The following is a 17,421-nucleotide window of genomic DNA, read 5'->3' on the forward strand; positions in this document are numbered from 1 at the left end:
AGAACTAGAGAGATAATGTGCCTTAATTGACTGTAGCATATTCATAGTCACACACAGCAGCAGTATGTTCACTGCATTAATCATTTCCTAACACCTGTGGCTCATTGAAAATGTATGTTCTTAATATAAAAGTAAATATTACATTCTTATCAGGGTTAAGCTGAACAACAGGAAGCTCATTTACAGGCATCATTTCAGTAGCAGAAACTAGGTCTGTGTACATTGTTTACCTATAGCACATTTTACCTTCAATCTACAGACAACCCAAGTGTTTTGACATCTTTGACCTCATATGCTAATGGTGTATTTTACTGCAAACACAGAGACTCATACCATTATCTTAGATGAAATGTTGGCTTACATGTTACAAGGCCATAGGTACTTGACAGTTCTCAACATATGGGACACACACTCAGCAGGCTGACAAGAACATGCTCTATTTATTGTTGAAACAGATGTATATAAAAAAAAAAACAATTAAGTGACCTTTTCAATCAGAGTACAGTAGAATTTTCCTGAGATAAAATACATTTTTGGAAACATACGGGAGGATCATGGTCTTTTATAGCTAATCAGCAGCAGGTGCTCCATGTTTGAACAACAGGCAGAAGAATTTCATATCCTCAGACTTTGATGATTGAAGATAAGCTGAAGTGGTTGTTGGGATAAAAAGTTATGGGAAATATAAAAGAAAAGCTTCAGAAGTTTACAATGCAAAATGATGACCCTTAAGCAAACTCTTTGTTTTGGTATATAAAATATAAAAACCTTTCTTGAAATTAGGCTCATAAATCTTTACAGCCTAGATGTGTAGGGATGATATCTTGTCCACTTAGTTGGAAATTAATTTTTTAACAAGGTGTGAAAGCAAGTACCCTCATTAAAACTAGGGATGCCCAGATTCTGATACCAGTATCAGGTAATGGTGCTGATACCAAGCCTAAATACTGATAAAACATTGCAGATACTGTACTGTTTCATTTTAAAGCATGATGTTAGCCTCTCTTTATAGTATGTAGTCAAAGCTGGAGCCATGAGTGCAGTGTGTTGATATTTTCACGTTAATGAGGATGATAAAAGTCGAGGAAAATGAAAACTATCCACTGATAATTTGTCAAGAGGAGGGACGAAGAGCATCTGATGAAAATAAAAAAAAGTTTGAAAGTACTTTTAACAACAGTTATATTATCCAGTACTCATATTTGTACTCTGTATTTTAGAGTACTCAACTATAAGAACTGTTACTAAGTCTGGAAATATGTGGTATTGGTGCATCCCTAGTTAAAATCTTGGTTTATAACTGTGGGCTCCAGAGATGTGCGCTATGAAGCAAAACTAGGTACATGTCAGTTTTAAGTGTCATGACTGTGGCTCTATTTTAACTGGACAGATTGCCTGAGATGTTCAGATTCTTTTAATTGATTCAGCTTTAACTGTCCTTTCAGTGATTCTGGTCTTGATAAGGGTGGCTGTGGTGCAGTAGGTAGAGTCAGTAATCTCGCAACAGGAAGGTTGTGGGTTACACATCAATGTGTTCTTGGGCAAGACACTTGACTCCAATTTTCTTGTATTTTTAAGATGATTTTTGGGGCATTTTGCCTTTACTTGATAGGACAGCTGAAGAGAGGGAAGAAATATGGAGAGAGAGTAGAGAAGACACGTACCAAGCATTCCCAGAGGCTGGGAATCAGTCCTACAACCAGTGTGTTGAGGACTACAGCCTCTGTATATGGGCCCCTGCTGAGCTAAACTGGCATCGTAATTAATCCCTATTTGCTCAGACTACTACATCTGTGGTATGTATATGAATGGGATTAGTTAATACTGTTAGCCAGTCTACCTAGTCTTTGCTATCAGTGCCTATATGTGGAGCAGTTTGAGTTGTCAGATGACTGGAAAAGCACTTTATAAGCTCCAGTCCATAGTTTATTTACCTTGGTTAGGCAGTAATACAGTAATAATGTATTCTGGGTTTTTTTAATAGCCACAGAGCCCCTTAAATGTGTTGGCAAGACCATGTGTCTAATGCTGCTGTGCAGCATGACTGACCATCATGAAAAAGCTCTGCGGTGAAATTTAGGAATGTTTATAATAAATTCTTTTGTGTGTCTGTTTCCAGCAGCAGCACCACAGCCAGTGTTTAAAGCAGCCATAGAAGTGATGACAGAACTTTCAGTGATGTAGGATAAATCTGTCAAATAACCTGCCAAAACAGATGCACTATTTAGTCACACTCACTTCTGTGTAACATGATGGCGCTGCACTGTGGTCTCTCCATCAAGAAGCAATCTCTTCATTTTAAAATTCAATTAAATTTGGATTTATTTACTGTCTTAAAGAAAAAGTACGTGACTTCCTGTTTGGATAAAGATCGGCTTTTATTTTGAAAGAAAATAAGAAACTTCTGGTAGATTTAAGATTATGAAATTAACTACATAAAAATTTATCTTTTTATGGATAGGAAATTAAGAAACAGTAAAAGATAAAAGTTCGATAACACAAGGTGCAGATGTCTTTGACTTGTCAACTGAGCTGTCTGCGTTATTTGAAGTGAAGTGAGACATTAAGGAGCAGTGGTGTACTTATTTTACATCATAGTGTCTGTAGGGAGAAGTTGCAGTAGCTTAACCTAAGTGTTGTGAGATGGAAAATAAAGCAATGTGATTAATTTTTTTTGGACAGCCTGACTGAAGTAGGCAATACATTTGCTCCCTTTATGCAGATAAATTGTCAGATGACACATACAAAGCCTGAAGAAGTAAGCCTGACATAACAGAAAGATTACTATCACAGTCATGACACTGTTCCTCTGGTTAGGATTTTGGAGTTCTTGGGTGAGCTAATGCAAAGACAGCAAGGTTAGATTAAATTTTATAGCACACTCCTCTGATCTCACCTCATTGGACTCATCAATAAGCTAACATGGTTTCAGAAAGGGGTCAACTTTGGAGCCCTTAGTTTAGGGGTCAGTTCACCATTACTGTTTGATGTGGAAGTGATCTGGAGTCAAACTACTACAGTACTAGAAGAGTCTCTACTCCTGACGGTGTCAGAGAAGAAGACCCTGTGTCCTTATCTCCACTAACTGATCACCTTCAGTTTTAAAGTTTATTTCTGGACGTGTTTGCGTAGTCATAAAAAAATATCCTACACTATTTCTCCTCATGTACCTCTGCAGGGGAGTCTTCTCTTTCCCTCTTTACAGGAATGCTGTCCTCCTCAACTTTCCCGTCCTCCATCGGTGACGTTGCTTCTCTTTTCCTTTCCTCTTTGATCAAGTCCTTTTTTACCTCTCTCTTTACATTATCTACACATAGTGGTTTGCGGTCAGTGGCTGCCCCAGAGGTGGTTGTGGAGCTTTCACAGATGGTTGGACCGTCCCACTTTGGAATTTCCAATTCGAGCAGCTCCATCACATGTTTCATGACCTCATCCACATAACCACTGATACGCAGGTAGGCATGCTTGTCCTACAAAGCAGAAAATTGTAGCCATTAAAAGAGCAAGCTGAAAATGCTAGAAAGGCTAAATGAGCAGCCATTTTAAGCACAATGCTGTCTTTTATTTGTTCACAGTTCTCACAAGCCTTTCCACATTTCCAGACATAAACTGTGCGTGGCAAAACTCACATGTTTTGTGGGCTGCAGGTTGACAATGACTATTTTCCCTCCTTTGCGTTTGGTGAGAAGCGGAAGGTCTCCGCTGGGTTTGATCTGCATGGATGTGCCGAGCGTCAGTGCCAGGTCAGCTCGTCTAGGCGCAGACAATAGATAAAGGTGTCACAGGTAAAGGTCACATGTGTTCCACCGTTATGTCTTACTCACAACACAAAGCAGCGGTTGTTTAAAAACTAATTACCTGGTGATCTATAAAAAACCTGGAAAATTTGGATATTTTCTAAGAACCCATCAAGACACTGCTTACCATGTGAAAGAAAAAAACGTCAATTGCATGTAATCCCTTTTGTTAAGAGCTTTCTAAAACCAAATTCCTTATTTTGTCCTGTTAAAGGCTTACTGTCACATTCTGAATAACAATGAAGCAAAAAATGAAATATATCCCATGTGTATATATTGTTGGGCTACCGACTTCCTACAGAGAGTGAAATCAAACTCCCTCTAGGTTTGTTGGTTACATGGACATGACAACGTTTCCTTTAACCAGTTAATGTGTCACCCAGAGGTGGAAAACATGATTCACACATGATTTTTTTCTCCCACGCAAAGCCCTTCTTTCCTAAGTGTTAACCCTACTAGATAGCTGGGGATGTCAGGTGGCCCCAACCCTCAAAAATGACAGACAAATACTGAGCAATTGTCAATGTTAGGACACAAATTTTATTTGAAATGCTGAGTATTAATATAATGTCTTATGGTAATAGGTTTTTATGGAGGATATTATGTGGCTGTTGCAAACTGCTGAGTTATGAAAGCAGCTAATGTGCTAACAAGCTAAATGAGAGCTAATATGTAGCTAAATGCTGTTGTCTTATAGCTGTGAAATGCAGGTGAATAGTCATATATGGCCAACTTGACATGCCAGATAGTCTGTTTCACATTTCTATTATATGAAATATGTTTCATGTGGGGTGACTGAGGTTCAGTAGGTAAAGTTGGTTGGCTCCCAATCAGAATGATCCATATCTCCTGCTGTAACATGTTCAATGCTTCATCAGTGGTGTGTAAATGTGTAGGGATGTGTTTGAATGGGATCAGCTAACACTGATAACCAATTCTCCATAGCAAACTCTGCCATCAGTGAGTGAATGTGGAGTGAATGGAGTAAAAGGCTATGAACGGGTAGATGTGACCTGCAATGTAAAAGCGCTTTGAGTAGTCAGATCACTCAAAAAGCGCTAGTTCAAGTCCGTTTACCATTTAGTCCATGATCATCTGGGCAACTGCCCGTAGTCTGTTTTGGAAGGGCAAAACCTTTGAAGATTTCTTGAAGAGTGAATCAAAAGATTTTCTATCTGGGTTAGTACATAATTTATTATCCTTTTTCTATGGATCAGATCAGAATTGTGATCAGATTCTTGCAGGTCAGTGCTAAGCTACAGGAGCGGTTCCAAAATAGTCATGATACATGGCCACTGTAGTCTCCAATTCCAGGGGCCCTGTGAAGAATTGCTCCTCTGAGAAACATCCAACTTGTTCAGTCTCTAAATGTAGATGCTTCCTTAGACAGACTCCAAAGTCTAGATTTTATGATCATGAGTGTTGACCAGGGTGCACTCACACAAGGTAATCTGTACCATGCCTGGGCATGTTTGAGCCTTAAGTCCACTGTGACCAGTGTGAGTGCGCTGTTGCGCACTTCGGTGCGGCACACTTCCCTGGCCTTGGAACGGATGGACGAGGTGGGCCAAAGCATGGTACAAATGCAACTGAAGGAGCACCAGCGCAGGAATGTGATGGGGACCTGATGTATACACCAGATGTTTGGGGAAAAGAGGGATAATTTTTGAAAATAATGATTTGGAATATTTAAGAATTAAAATATCTCTTATAAACACTTCACCCATCTGTTATCATCCATTTGTAATTGAAGAAAAGGAGAAGATTATAATGATGCAAAAATAATTTGAATGAAGCACAGTGAATGATCTTTATGGCAAAGAATCAATGTTAAAAGGATGCGCTTCAGAGTGTTTCCTTTTCAAAGGCATCCAAAATTATTTGGAGGGATTGCCCAGTTGGCGTGTGCTGGGAGGTTGTGTGGGGATTCAGATAGTGTACCGGCACAAAGAAAAACAACTGTGGGGTTCACACGAGTTCAAAAGTCAGGGTTTCATTCACCAGGAGAAGGGCTTGGAATTGATCAGGCTCCAGATTAGGCACTCTGGTGAGAGATAAATCTCCACAATCAATCTCTCTCTCTCTCTCCTCTCTGGACCCTGTATACTTAACACACTAATCCCAGGTCAGGTGAGATATACCGTGTGAAAGATCAGATATTGTATAAATGGGTTGCTTTTGTACAGCCTTAAACAACAAAACTAAATGTATGCTTATGGTGGTTCATCAAGACCTATAAATTCGTCATCAGTGGATGCTACGTGTGATGACGTCGGTGAAAGACGTATCCGTACTCAGGCCTGGATGCACTGACACTGAGCAGTGGGAGTTCAGGCCAAGAGGGGGACTGGGGAGGGGTCAAATGCCTTTAGCACATTACAAGTACTGATTGTCTAGTGTGAGTGTGGTGAATATCACACATCTGTAACTGCCGACAGACCTGCTTCTATCTTTGCAAAGCATCTTAGCCTCAACCATGACCTTTAATGATGATGTCATCTACCGTCTGTATACAAGTTTCTGGGCAAGACCTTGTTAATACAAGGCCATCCAAACTGTATGTCTGGTAGTCATCTTATATGGCCAGAAGTTCAAATTAACCAGCAAAACAAAGTTTAGTGTAAACTCTGCATCACTGTAATGTATAAAAGAAACACGGGCAGCACAAACTGCTGAGATTTAGTTCATTTTACCTGCTTGCATCATCTGCTTTGTTCAAGTCTCTATCAGGAAGAGCATCCTCCCAGTCCAATATTGAGCTAATCAGCTTTCCTCTAAGTAAGGAATAAACAGACAGTCAAAGACATTACATGGCATGTGGTAAAATGTATCGATTATAATGAGCTGAATGTATTTATCACCTGCAGGCCCTGAGTCCTCTGGATCGTACTACATCACAATAACGCCCTGTTGGTTTCAGGCCCATCACTCCGATCACCTTCTCTCTTACATACTGCCTAAAACACAAAACAGATCACTTCCTTCTTTAATTTAGATCAGCCCTGAATAATAAACACCTTACATGCACCATAACAAAGTCCTTTTACATCCTTGATATATGTTGATATTTTTGGCAGCTTTAAAGCCAATAAATTAGACACATTTGCCTCATGGCAGCCAGAAGCAGGGATGGAAAATAACTAATGACATTTACTCAGATTAATTTTACCTTCATGACTTACTAAAGGACGCATGGAGCACTCTTCATCAGTATGCATTTTCTTGCAATGAGGCTGACTCTGCTTTTTTATTGCCAGAAGAGGCCCACCTTGCCACAGATTTTCAAGAGTTGCTGCAGCTCTGACATTCCGTAAAATATTTCACACTTTCAAAAGTGTCTTTTACCAATGTGTAGTGTGGATACACACTTTAAAGTGTTAAATTTAACCACTTATGGGTTTAACTAACACTGTCAATTTTTTGTGTATTTTACTTTTTATAGTGGTGTGACTTTGCCTGAACAATCCCGTTGGAGATCTATTCTCTTGTTTTTATTGCCAATAAGGAACGATCATATTTTATTGTACAACTCCTCAGTAGCTATTAAGTACTTAAAGTAAACTTTAAAGTAAATACCTTCTACTTTTACTTGAGTAGATTTATAGACCAGTACTTGTACGTGTACTCACTTGTACGTGAGTAAACTTTAACCAGAGTAACTGCAATGTTACTTGAGTATAATAGGCAGGTAATAGGTAGTTAACTGCTGCTAGATTAAGTCACTGCAATAACAAATCCCTCCCATTAGTGTTTAGGTAGTTTGTGCATGCAGAGAAAAACACCCGATTTACAAGTACATTAACACTGGCACATGACAGCGCACCGAAACACTTAATAATGATAAGCCCACATCCTTTTTGTCCTAAAGAGACAGCAGCTTGTAAAGGGGATAATTTTCAACATTTATATTTTTGTGTTTGTTGAAACATACCTGCCACACTTCTCGCACTCCTCCACAAACATGTTTCCATGAAGCTCTGATAACATATCCCTGAAAAAGAAAGATAAATTAATTACAGACGTAGAATATTACCAAGATAAAATTCACTCAGTTATCTAGGTAATGTTAAAACATAAACACACATTTTTTGTTAACACAACATTGTTTTCAGTTCTGGGTTCTTCTTGTTGACTGTTTGTATTACAAACCAGTTCTGCTGTCTCTGAGATTTTCTTAGTGTCCCGAAATTTTGTGGCTTCCATTGAGTAAGTTCACTTTTTCAATAAAAATCAGAATTTTAATAAGAATAATCAAGATTTAATTATAAGCCCATCGTTCTCTAAAGTTGAATTACCCCGGGGAAGAACAGACGTTATTTGAGCACTTTCTGATATCACAGGTGAAAATCTGCATATTAGTCACTCGAATTCAGTTTATTTTTGTTTTGGATTATATAAAAAAAATAAAAATAACACCACTAGAATCAATTTGTTTTCTTCTCAAGAGGTAATTAAAGGTAATGTCTGCACAAGATAACATTTCTTCTTAATGAATAAATCACATCCACTTCTTAGTCATCCCCTCATCCTTTCATTTAGTTTCGAGCACAGGGTTTTAAAATGTTCACATTAGCACATGGAGAGCACTTCATCCATATTTACATAACATAGAAAAATAAGAAGACTTCCTATTGGAGTACCTGAGAGAAGGACACATACTAAAAGCTGAAGTTTTGATTTTTTTAATGAACAGTTCAACTGACTGAATTTAATGTGTTAAGTTCACACTAAGCCTTAACAGAAATGCCTTGCTTTAATACAAAGTGCTATGAACATAATGATCAAATATCTGTAGTGATAAATGAGGAAAACAGCTCTCAGTTGTACCTAAGAGTGCTGCATTTAGAACAGTTCTGCAGATGTAGGGAAATATAAGGAGCTCCTAGACTTTATGTGACTCACCTACGTAACATACATTTTTCCTATCCAACCAACAACAATGATTTCAAGTTATGACTTGGTGTGAGAAATGTCTGACGTATGTTTATGATGCTACAGGTCAGGAGTCAGGACTGAGTTACCTGGGGAAGCCTGATCGGACGTGTAGACCATCCACATTCTGGCTGATGAGATACTTAAGGTACCCGGCCCTCTGCAGTCCCAACAGTGCCATGTGAGTCAGGCTGGGTCGGGCATCTTCAAACGTGGTGTCAAAGTGTGGTGACTCACCCTTTTGTTCTAGTGTCCAAACACCCTTGGGGCCTCTGGTTGAGCACAAAGTGAGGAAAAGACTGTTAACAAGGCTTGGAAAAGTTGTGAGTGAGTGGGCGGACTGCAGGCATTACACGTCTGAAACCTGATGTGTGGTTTAACACTTTGATTGGAAGATTTCTGAAGAGGGGTTTGCAAAATTGACGATAAAATGCTGTAAGTCAGAACCCAGTGAAAATATACAAGATCAATAAAAACAGAAATTACTTCAAGCAAAACTACTCCTAACAGAAACATTCATGACATTCAGACATTTTTAGGGGAATATATGTGGAAATTTTTTAAAACCTAAATAAAAATTGGTCCTATTGAGCAAAATCACAAGAGGTAGTAACATTGCACTGTTATGATTATCTACATCAGGATTATCTGCATCATTAAACAAGTATTAACCATAAAATTTTTGAAGGACATGGTAAAAAACAGTAGATTATAATTTTACCCCTTAGTAATTCAACCAACTCCATTTTCCAACTGAAACTGAGCTTCTGCCAAGCTACTCAAACTTTCTCCTACAGTCTAACTACTTTCTTTATTTCCATGGTTACCACAGACCAGCATGTACTACATGCATTTTCTGTGTGTTTAAATTCATCACTGAGTGAGCAGTACAGGTGCATCTCAAAAAATTCGAACATTATGCAAAAAAAAGATTCCTTCGATTTAAACAAGAAGGGAAACTTTCATATATTCTAAATGCATCTGATTACAAAGGGAAATATTTCAAGACTTTTTTATGTTTTCATGTTGATGATTACGGCTAACAGCTCACTAACATCAAAAATCCATCATTTCAAAATAATAGAAAATGTACAAAACACCAGTCCAAAAACTGATTTAAAATAAAGAAATGTTGACCTTCTGGAAATTATGCTAATTTCTTCACTCACCAATGTGACATGGCATGTAGCCAATCAGTCCGTGACACTGCTTGGTTTTATGAAGCCCTGATTGCTTTGATGGCAGCTTTCAGTTTGTCTGTATCATTGAGACTGATGTCTCTCATCTTCCTTTTGACATTTCCCCAGAGATTCTCTACGAGATTCAGGTCAGGCCAGTTGGCTGGCCAGTCAAGCAACTTAGATCAAAGGCACATTGGTCAGTGAAATACCTTGAAAATGACACAAGTAATAATTTAAAAAAAAATACAGAAAATTTACTTATTAAAATCAGGCATTGTTTTTGAATTGTGGTTCAAACAATCATTTAACAAACAAACTATTGAAACTGGCCTGGAAGAAAATGATGTTACCCTTATTAATGTGTTAAAAGCTCCTTCCACAAATGTTCAATAGAAATTAGATCAGGGCTCATAGAAGGCCACTTCATAATAGTCCAGTATTTTGTTCTTAGCCGTTCTTGGGTGTTTTTAGCTGTGTTTTGGGTCATTATCCTGTGGAGGATGCATGACCTGCAACTGAGACCAAGCTTTCTGACACTGGGTAGCACATTTCACTCCAGAATGCCTTGATAGTCCTGAGATTTCATTGCACCCTGCACAGATTCAAGAGGCCCTGTGCCAGATGCAGCAAAGCTGAATTTTCCAGACTCCTCGTCTGTCATCAGGCGACCCATCTGGAAAATCCAATCCATCCAATCCACACTGTTTGGATGTCATTTGAGGGGAACGAGGCAGTAGTCATGGGCAGGGGTTATTTGCACTAGCCAACTGCAGTGGCTGCCACAACATAGTGAAAGTATTATCAGAAAACAACACTTAAAGCTTTTCATGGTGGAAAAGATGTTTTTGGAGAGATTCGCTCGGACGTAGCCATGGCAGTGGTTTTGTCAGAACTGGACAACATTTCTTTCTTAAAACATAATAAAAGAGCCACAAAGAAAGCCTTTTTAACAGAAAAGACGTTTTTGCTCTGGGTTTGTGATTGTTACAGGTGGAGTCTGCTGTATCCAATGGCTGCTGCTGCAGTAGCTATTAGCTTGAATGTAGCTGTAGAAAAGCTGTAGTTTAACCGGAACTGGACCATATTTTCCTTTGAAACAAGAACTAAAACTCACACTGAAAGCTTGTCTTGGCAGAAGAGATGGTTTTGCACATCTCCCGACCAGCCTTGACATAAATTTACTAACAGAAGAGGTCCACCCTTCATAACTACGTTAGCTGTAGCCTGTCTGCTCAGGAAACACGCATAAGCAGAACCTTAGTCTTATCACTCTGATTGGCCCGCCATGAATATTACAGAACGTTTCTCCAATCACCCTCTGAGAATTTTTTTTGATAGTCTTGCGCTTCCCAAACACTTTCTGTGGAAGCTTTCCCAGATGAATGTGAAATACACGCATGCAGTAGATACTGTATATGAAACCGTATATGTGGCGTGTCAGGTTACAGCAAAGCAGCCCCAGAACAGAAACGAGCCTCTTCCATGTTTCACAGTAGGTACAATGTTCTTTTCTTTTCTTTCTATGCTTCACTTTCACATCTGTGAACATAGAGCTGATGTGACTTGCCAAAAAGCTCCAGTTTTCTCTCATCTGCCCAAAGGATATTCTTTCAAGCTTTGTGGCTTATCAATATACATTCTGACAAATTCCAGTCTTTCTTGTTTCTTTGTGATGCTCTTAACAGTGGAGTCTTCCTCTGTCATCTTCTATCAAAATTTTCCCCTTGTGGCCTTGTTCAGGGAGGTTGGCTACAGTCCTGTGGACCTTAAACTTCTTAATAATATGTGCAACTGTAGTCACAGGACCATCAAGCTGCTTGGAGATGCTCTAATAGCTTTTACCTTTAACATGCTAGTCTATAATTTTCTTTCTAATCTCCTGGGACAACTCTCTCCTTAGTTTTCTGTGGTCCATGTTCAGAGTGGAACACACCACGACACCAAACAGCACAGTGTCTACTGTTCACCTTTTGAATAGGCAGACTGACTAATAACAAGTTTTAAGACACCTGTGACGCTAATTACAGGACACACCTAAGTTTAATATATCCCTACAGTCAAATTATTGTCGATCTTTTCCAGGGGTACCATCAATTTTGTCAGAGCCAGCTTCATTAGCTTGTTTTTTAATTATTTTTTCAACCACAATTCAAAAGCAATGTCTGATTTTCATTAGTTAATTTTCAGTAAATTTGTAATTATTATTTGTTTTGTCAGTTCCAAGTTGTTTTAGTGACCACTTGTTTTTTTTTTTTCTTTCTCAAACAAAAGGCTACCACAAATGGTGTCCATGTGTGTATATGGACCATTGCTGAGCTCTTGATCATTAAAACATCAGAGGATGTATGGTTTTAAAAAGCATAGAGTCAAAAGTATCAAAATGTTTTGACAAACAGTCTATTATGTGATTTTGGCATATCAGCTATATTGATCAGGAAAACTGTCTGCTGAAATGTTTACTTACTAGATCCAGGACATTCATGTTCAGGAGAGGTGATAGACACTATGAAAAGTCTGTGATGCTATACTCTGTACCAGTACTCACTGAATGCCTTGTCTAATCAAAAATATGGTTGAAACTAACTGATGTTTAATTCAAAATGACTCTGTTTGGGTTTCTCTGATTAAATAGCCACTTTTAGTTGTGTGAATAAAAGATAAATTCAGCTGCACTGTCAGCACTGGAGCTGCTGCCAGCTGCCATGTGACTTCACTGACATCGAACTTATCTTTATGTATCAGATGAGGGAACCCATCCTGGGAATCAAACGCAGCCTCATGTCTAGCTTTGGATTTAAGCTTCGACAGCCTCATCCCTCCCATCCCTACAAATCATCGGCAGTTCAGAGATGCACTGCTACTGACGAGTTTCTATAAAGATACTGCCTGGTATGGAAGCAGCAAAGACTCTCGAAAGCTTTTATGCTCACATGTTACTGTGTCAGTGACATCAATAAAAACACCCAGAAAAGCTGAGTTTCTTTCTCTAATCCAGAGCATATGTGTTTGTGTTCAATATGTATTTGAATACACTTTATGTTAGAGGGTCTAATGTGTATGTTGAGCCTTGATTTTATTGATGCTGCTATCTGAGGGGGACTCAACATGACTGACAGGCACACCAATCAAATATTGATTAGTTGAGTCTCTATAGCACACAAGCACAGGCTATTATATGTTTTCACACAGGCAGACACCCATCATTCACACAGTATCGCATTCATTTTAATGACCATATTATCAATGTATGTACAGTCATGGACGAAAACATTGGCACCCCTGGAATTGTTCCAGAAAATACACAGTTTCTCCCAGAAATTGTTGCAATTACAAATGTTTTTGGTATACACATGTTTATTTCAATTACATGCATTAGAACAACACAAAAAAAAAAACAGAAGAAAAAAGCGAAAATTTACATAATTTTATACAAAACTCAAAAATGGGCTGGACATTCCAGGGGTGCCAATACTTTCGTCCATGACTGTAGTTTACTTTCAGCGCTATGTGGGAGCTTGGCTTAGTAACAACAAATAGGTAGATATAAGAAACTGAAAATCCTAAAACAAGACACACAGACAATTTTTCCAAGACTTCCACTCAGAAAAATTTCAACTCCATCTTCCTGAGTTTAAAAAAAGCTCTGAGCAAAGCTTGGGTATTAGGACAAAAATGTGTTTGTGCCATATCATACAGTAGAGTTCTGGTATTATAAAAGAAGAATGCCAAAAGCTTGGGAACTATGTCAGTGTGTTAATGTTTCACAAAGACCTGGATTTGAAGAATAATGAACAAGTACCCCCATCAACTGCTCATTCAGTGGTACTACAAGAGAAAGCAGGATGCTTAGCTAAGTGGTCATTATTGTGTCCACCAGCAGTAGTAACAACTACAAAAAAAGTTTGTTTCCTGTTGTACCAGTTATGTGTAAGCTGCATCTCAAGTTATGGTTTAAAATTCACACTAAACCCAACTCGGAAAGGGTTCATTGTAGTTTAACTTTTTTGTGTTATTTTTGGTTGATCTTAACTAGTAGAACGCGACGTCTTAAGTAATCAATATAATATCTGATATTTGATATTACAATTAATGACTAACAAATCAATCCATTTCAAATTTGACATTTAGAAAAATAAATCTTCCGACTACATGTAAATAATACACAAGATGTATTAGAACAAAGCTTGATCTAATTTTTAGGGAGCTACAAACAGCGCTGTAACAACCTGCTGATGAACAGTGAGCTCAGTCAAGCACTGAACAGCCCCCCACACACACTAGAAAATGTATGTTAATCATGAAAACATCATGACAGGTGAAAACTAAAACTTTCATCTATAGCAGGTGGAACAATTGGTATTGATATTAGGTGAAAATCATAACCAGCACCAGCTAATTCCCCATAGTTATGAAAAATGTAAAATGTTTATATTCTAAAATTACAAAAAATAAACTGATATGGAATGATTTTGGATATAAATGAGAACCAGTCAAAGACATAGTTATAAATACTACAAAAAACATACTGTAAAAAAATTCCAGGACAGGCTTATTTTAATATACTAAAGAAAGTAAATGTACATAATGTTTTGATACACAGAGTAGTTGAATATAAATAAGACCTTCTTAGTCAGCTTCTTGTCTGTTGTATAACAACTTGTAGGTGGGCTGACAATCACAACAGGAGGTGTGATTAATATCCTGCAAAAATAGCATACCATCCAATAACTGCTCATTAGCTCTACTCTCAAGCAGTTTCAAGCAGTGATGGCTCTGTTGTGTGCTAGAAGAAGTAATGAAAATGTCCAGGATGTCAGCTGTTCATACTAATAGATATGATTTTCATTGTTGCATCGGTTCCCTTTTAAGAATTTTCCCAATAAAGTTTTAACTTACTTATGAGTTTGGTGATGTGATGTGATGTGACCGTGTCCAAACATTTTACAAAGGGGTTCATTTTCTGATTCAGGAGATTTCTGGCAAGCAGTTTCTTTTATCATCTTCATTTACTCTGTTGAATCATACTCCTAACTATCTTTTTAATACAGATGTCAAATCTCTGTTAACAAGTGTACCTAGCTGCATTGGTCTGAGCCACAGATCCAAACTGCTAACATGTGGATTTCACAAATCAAAGTTCTCTGACTCCTGACCTCAATCATAAATCTGACAAACTGTGTAGCCCTTGGATTCATTCCTTCAGAAACATAAAGCATTTTTCATTGGCAAACTGTCCAACTTTGTTGCCTGCTGATTCTGTTTGTGCTGCTTGACTGCTATGGTTGAACTGGTGCCCAGCGCTCTTGTATTTTGTTGTCCTGTGTGTGCGATCTCACACTTGTTTTGTGTACGCATGGCTACACACTTTATTTTGGTACCACTTATGTACAATGTTTTCATGTAAATAATTTTTGCAGTGCCAATTATTTTGTGCCATCATTTTGGAGTGGGTTTATGTTGTTTTTGGTGTTGTGTGTTATTGTTTGTAATGTTGACAGATGAAACCCAATAAAAGGTTTGATGATGAATTTCAGTTATGATATTCTGGTCTTACGATCCGTAGCTGACAAATTGTAAATGGTTTTATCTCTACTTTTGCATTCCCAAGATTTTCATGAAACATGGCTGGTAGAAAAAAGGATTGTGAGTTTACAGAAATGTGTGATGAAGACAGGAACTGTATGATGTTGTTTGTGACTCACCTGAAGTCAGGTATTCCTGCTGAGGTGCTGATTCCTGCTCCAGAGTGGACAACCAAGTACTGAGACTCTTTAATCAGCTGAACGAGGGTTTCTGCCTTCGCCTTTAGCTCCTCAGGACTGTCAAACGTCTGCCACAGAATAAAAAACATACAACTTTGAAGGACTGTCAACACCTTTGGTATTTTCAATATGTTTTTACCTGTTTTAACCTTGTTAGAACACTATTTTAATATTACTCATCTTTTATGCAACAATGACGCCTTCAGAGAAAAAAGCCTATAGCACAAGCATAAGCAGAAAGACCACCTTTAGAGAAATCACATTTTAACAGACGCTTAAATCGGTAGCTCTACCTTGATAGTTAACAATTTACACAAGTTTGTAATAGCTACCTTTGAAAGCTTCAGTTAATACATCTAGTGTAGGCTTTTTATATTATCAAACCAAGTCTTTACATATCAAATATAATAAAACACGAACAGGGGACTGTGTTTATGTTTCACACAAGATTTCACAAATGCAATACAGGCAGAAGAAATAACACAAAAACCTCATAGAAGGTGACACACAAAAATCTTCCTTCATTCAGCTTAGTTGTGCAATTAATATGAAAACATGAACCAAGCCTTCTGAAACAAAGATATGCTAGTACTGTTATTGTTTGTGACTGTACTTACTCCATGTAATAGATCGTGATTTTCTGTACATTTAATATGTTTCAGAGTGAAATAAACTATTTAAACTTTTCAGCAAATTTCCAATTTTGGGACAACATCGTGAGATGTATTTATAATTTCATCCATCCTAAATAGCAGCAGTCGTCTTTGGCTAACTTGCTAACTGCTGTTAACAAGCTAACTTTCTATCGAACAGCAGCTACTTTTGTTTGTTTTTTTACCTCTGGAAGCCCGCAGACACCTTTATCCGCGTACGGGGAGAGTCCAGCGGCATAATTCACAGACATGGCTGTTCTCGATGTGGGTGTTTTTGTTATTTTTGCCAGGGAAGATGTTCCTGTATTAAAATGCAGCTCTATCCCTGGCGGGTTTTAACTGTTTGTGATGACGTCATCTCTAAGCGACGACCCAAGGTGCACTCAGAAACGTGAAAAAGAGAGGCGAAAAGTTACAAATATCTGCGTCGAGTCAAAAAAGTACCAAATACCAGTAAAAAAAAAAAATTTGTTTCGCAAATCCTCTCAAATATGGAATAAACTCAATAGTTATTCTTTTTTTTTTTTTTTTAAACCTTTTTTTTTATTAACACTTGTAGAAATACAATCTCTCGTAGGAGTACAAAAAAAAAACAGTCTTCAAGACACACATAAACAATGAAATCATAACAAAAACAACAACTAAAAAAACAAAAGAGAAACAGAAAGGGCAAGGCATCACTTTCTACTTTAGATTCCATACTAACATATCATACATGTTTAGCTCCGATGGCATCATTATTAATACTCTATTACAAGGACACAACTCCATTAAGACCAAGTAAGATACTCATTCAAATACCAACAGTCTTTTCATATTCTCATAAAGTATCTCCACCCGCTGGTAGGTATTTATCAGGGTTTGTAGTGACACAAAGTAGTTCTTAATTACATTCTTAAAATGAACAATTGATGGTTTCTGATTCTTCCATTTGCAAATATGAATATGATATTTTCCCAACATTATAATTATGTTTATCATAGTAGAATTCTCTGTGGGTACATTATCATTGTATAATAAAATTTGTTGTACTTCAAAAGCACAGATATTTCCAGTTTTTATGTTCAGCCAGTTTTTTACGTCTTGCCAAAATACT

General features: G+C 37.7%; 1 protein-coding gene across 1 annotated transcript; it reads right to left on the reverse strand.

The window, feature by feature from the left end:
* Positions 1-430: 430 nt before the first annotated feature.
* sirt6 (sirtuin 6) lies at positions 431-16,659 on the reverse strand. The gene is made up of 9 exons (XM_041804269.1): positions 16,511-16,659; positions 15,613-15,740; positions 8,819-9,001; positions 7,729-7,788; positions 6,659-6,754; positions 6,491-6,571; positions 3,630-3,753; positions 3,171-3,470; positions 431-648 (listed from the first exon to the last, which is right to left on the reverse strand). Exons 1-9 carry the CDS (start codon positions 16,574-16,576, stop codon positions 616-618), a joined length of 1,071 nt encoding a protein of 356 aa, XP_041660203.1. The 5' UTR covers positions 16,577-16,659; the 3' UTR covers positions 431-615.
* Positions 16,660-17,421: the final 762 nt, after the last annotated feature.

The sequence above is a fragment of the Cheilinus undulatus genome, linkage group 13, assembly GCF_018320785.1.
Source record: "Cheilinus undulatus linkage group 13, ASM1832078v1, whole genome shotgun sequence".
In the NCBI taxonomy this organism is placed as follows: Eukaryota; Metazoa; Chordata; class Actinopteri; order Labriformes; family Labridae; genus Cheilinus; species Cheilinus undulatus.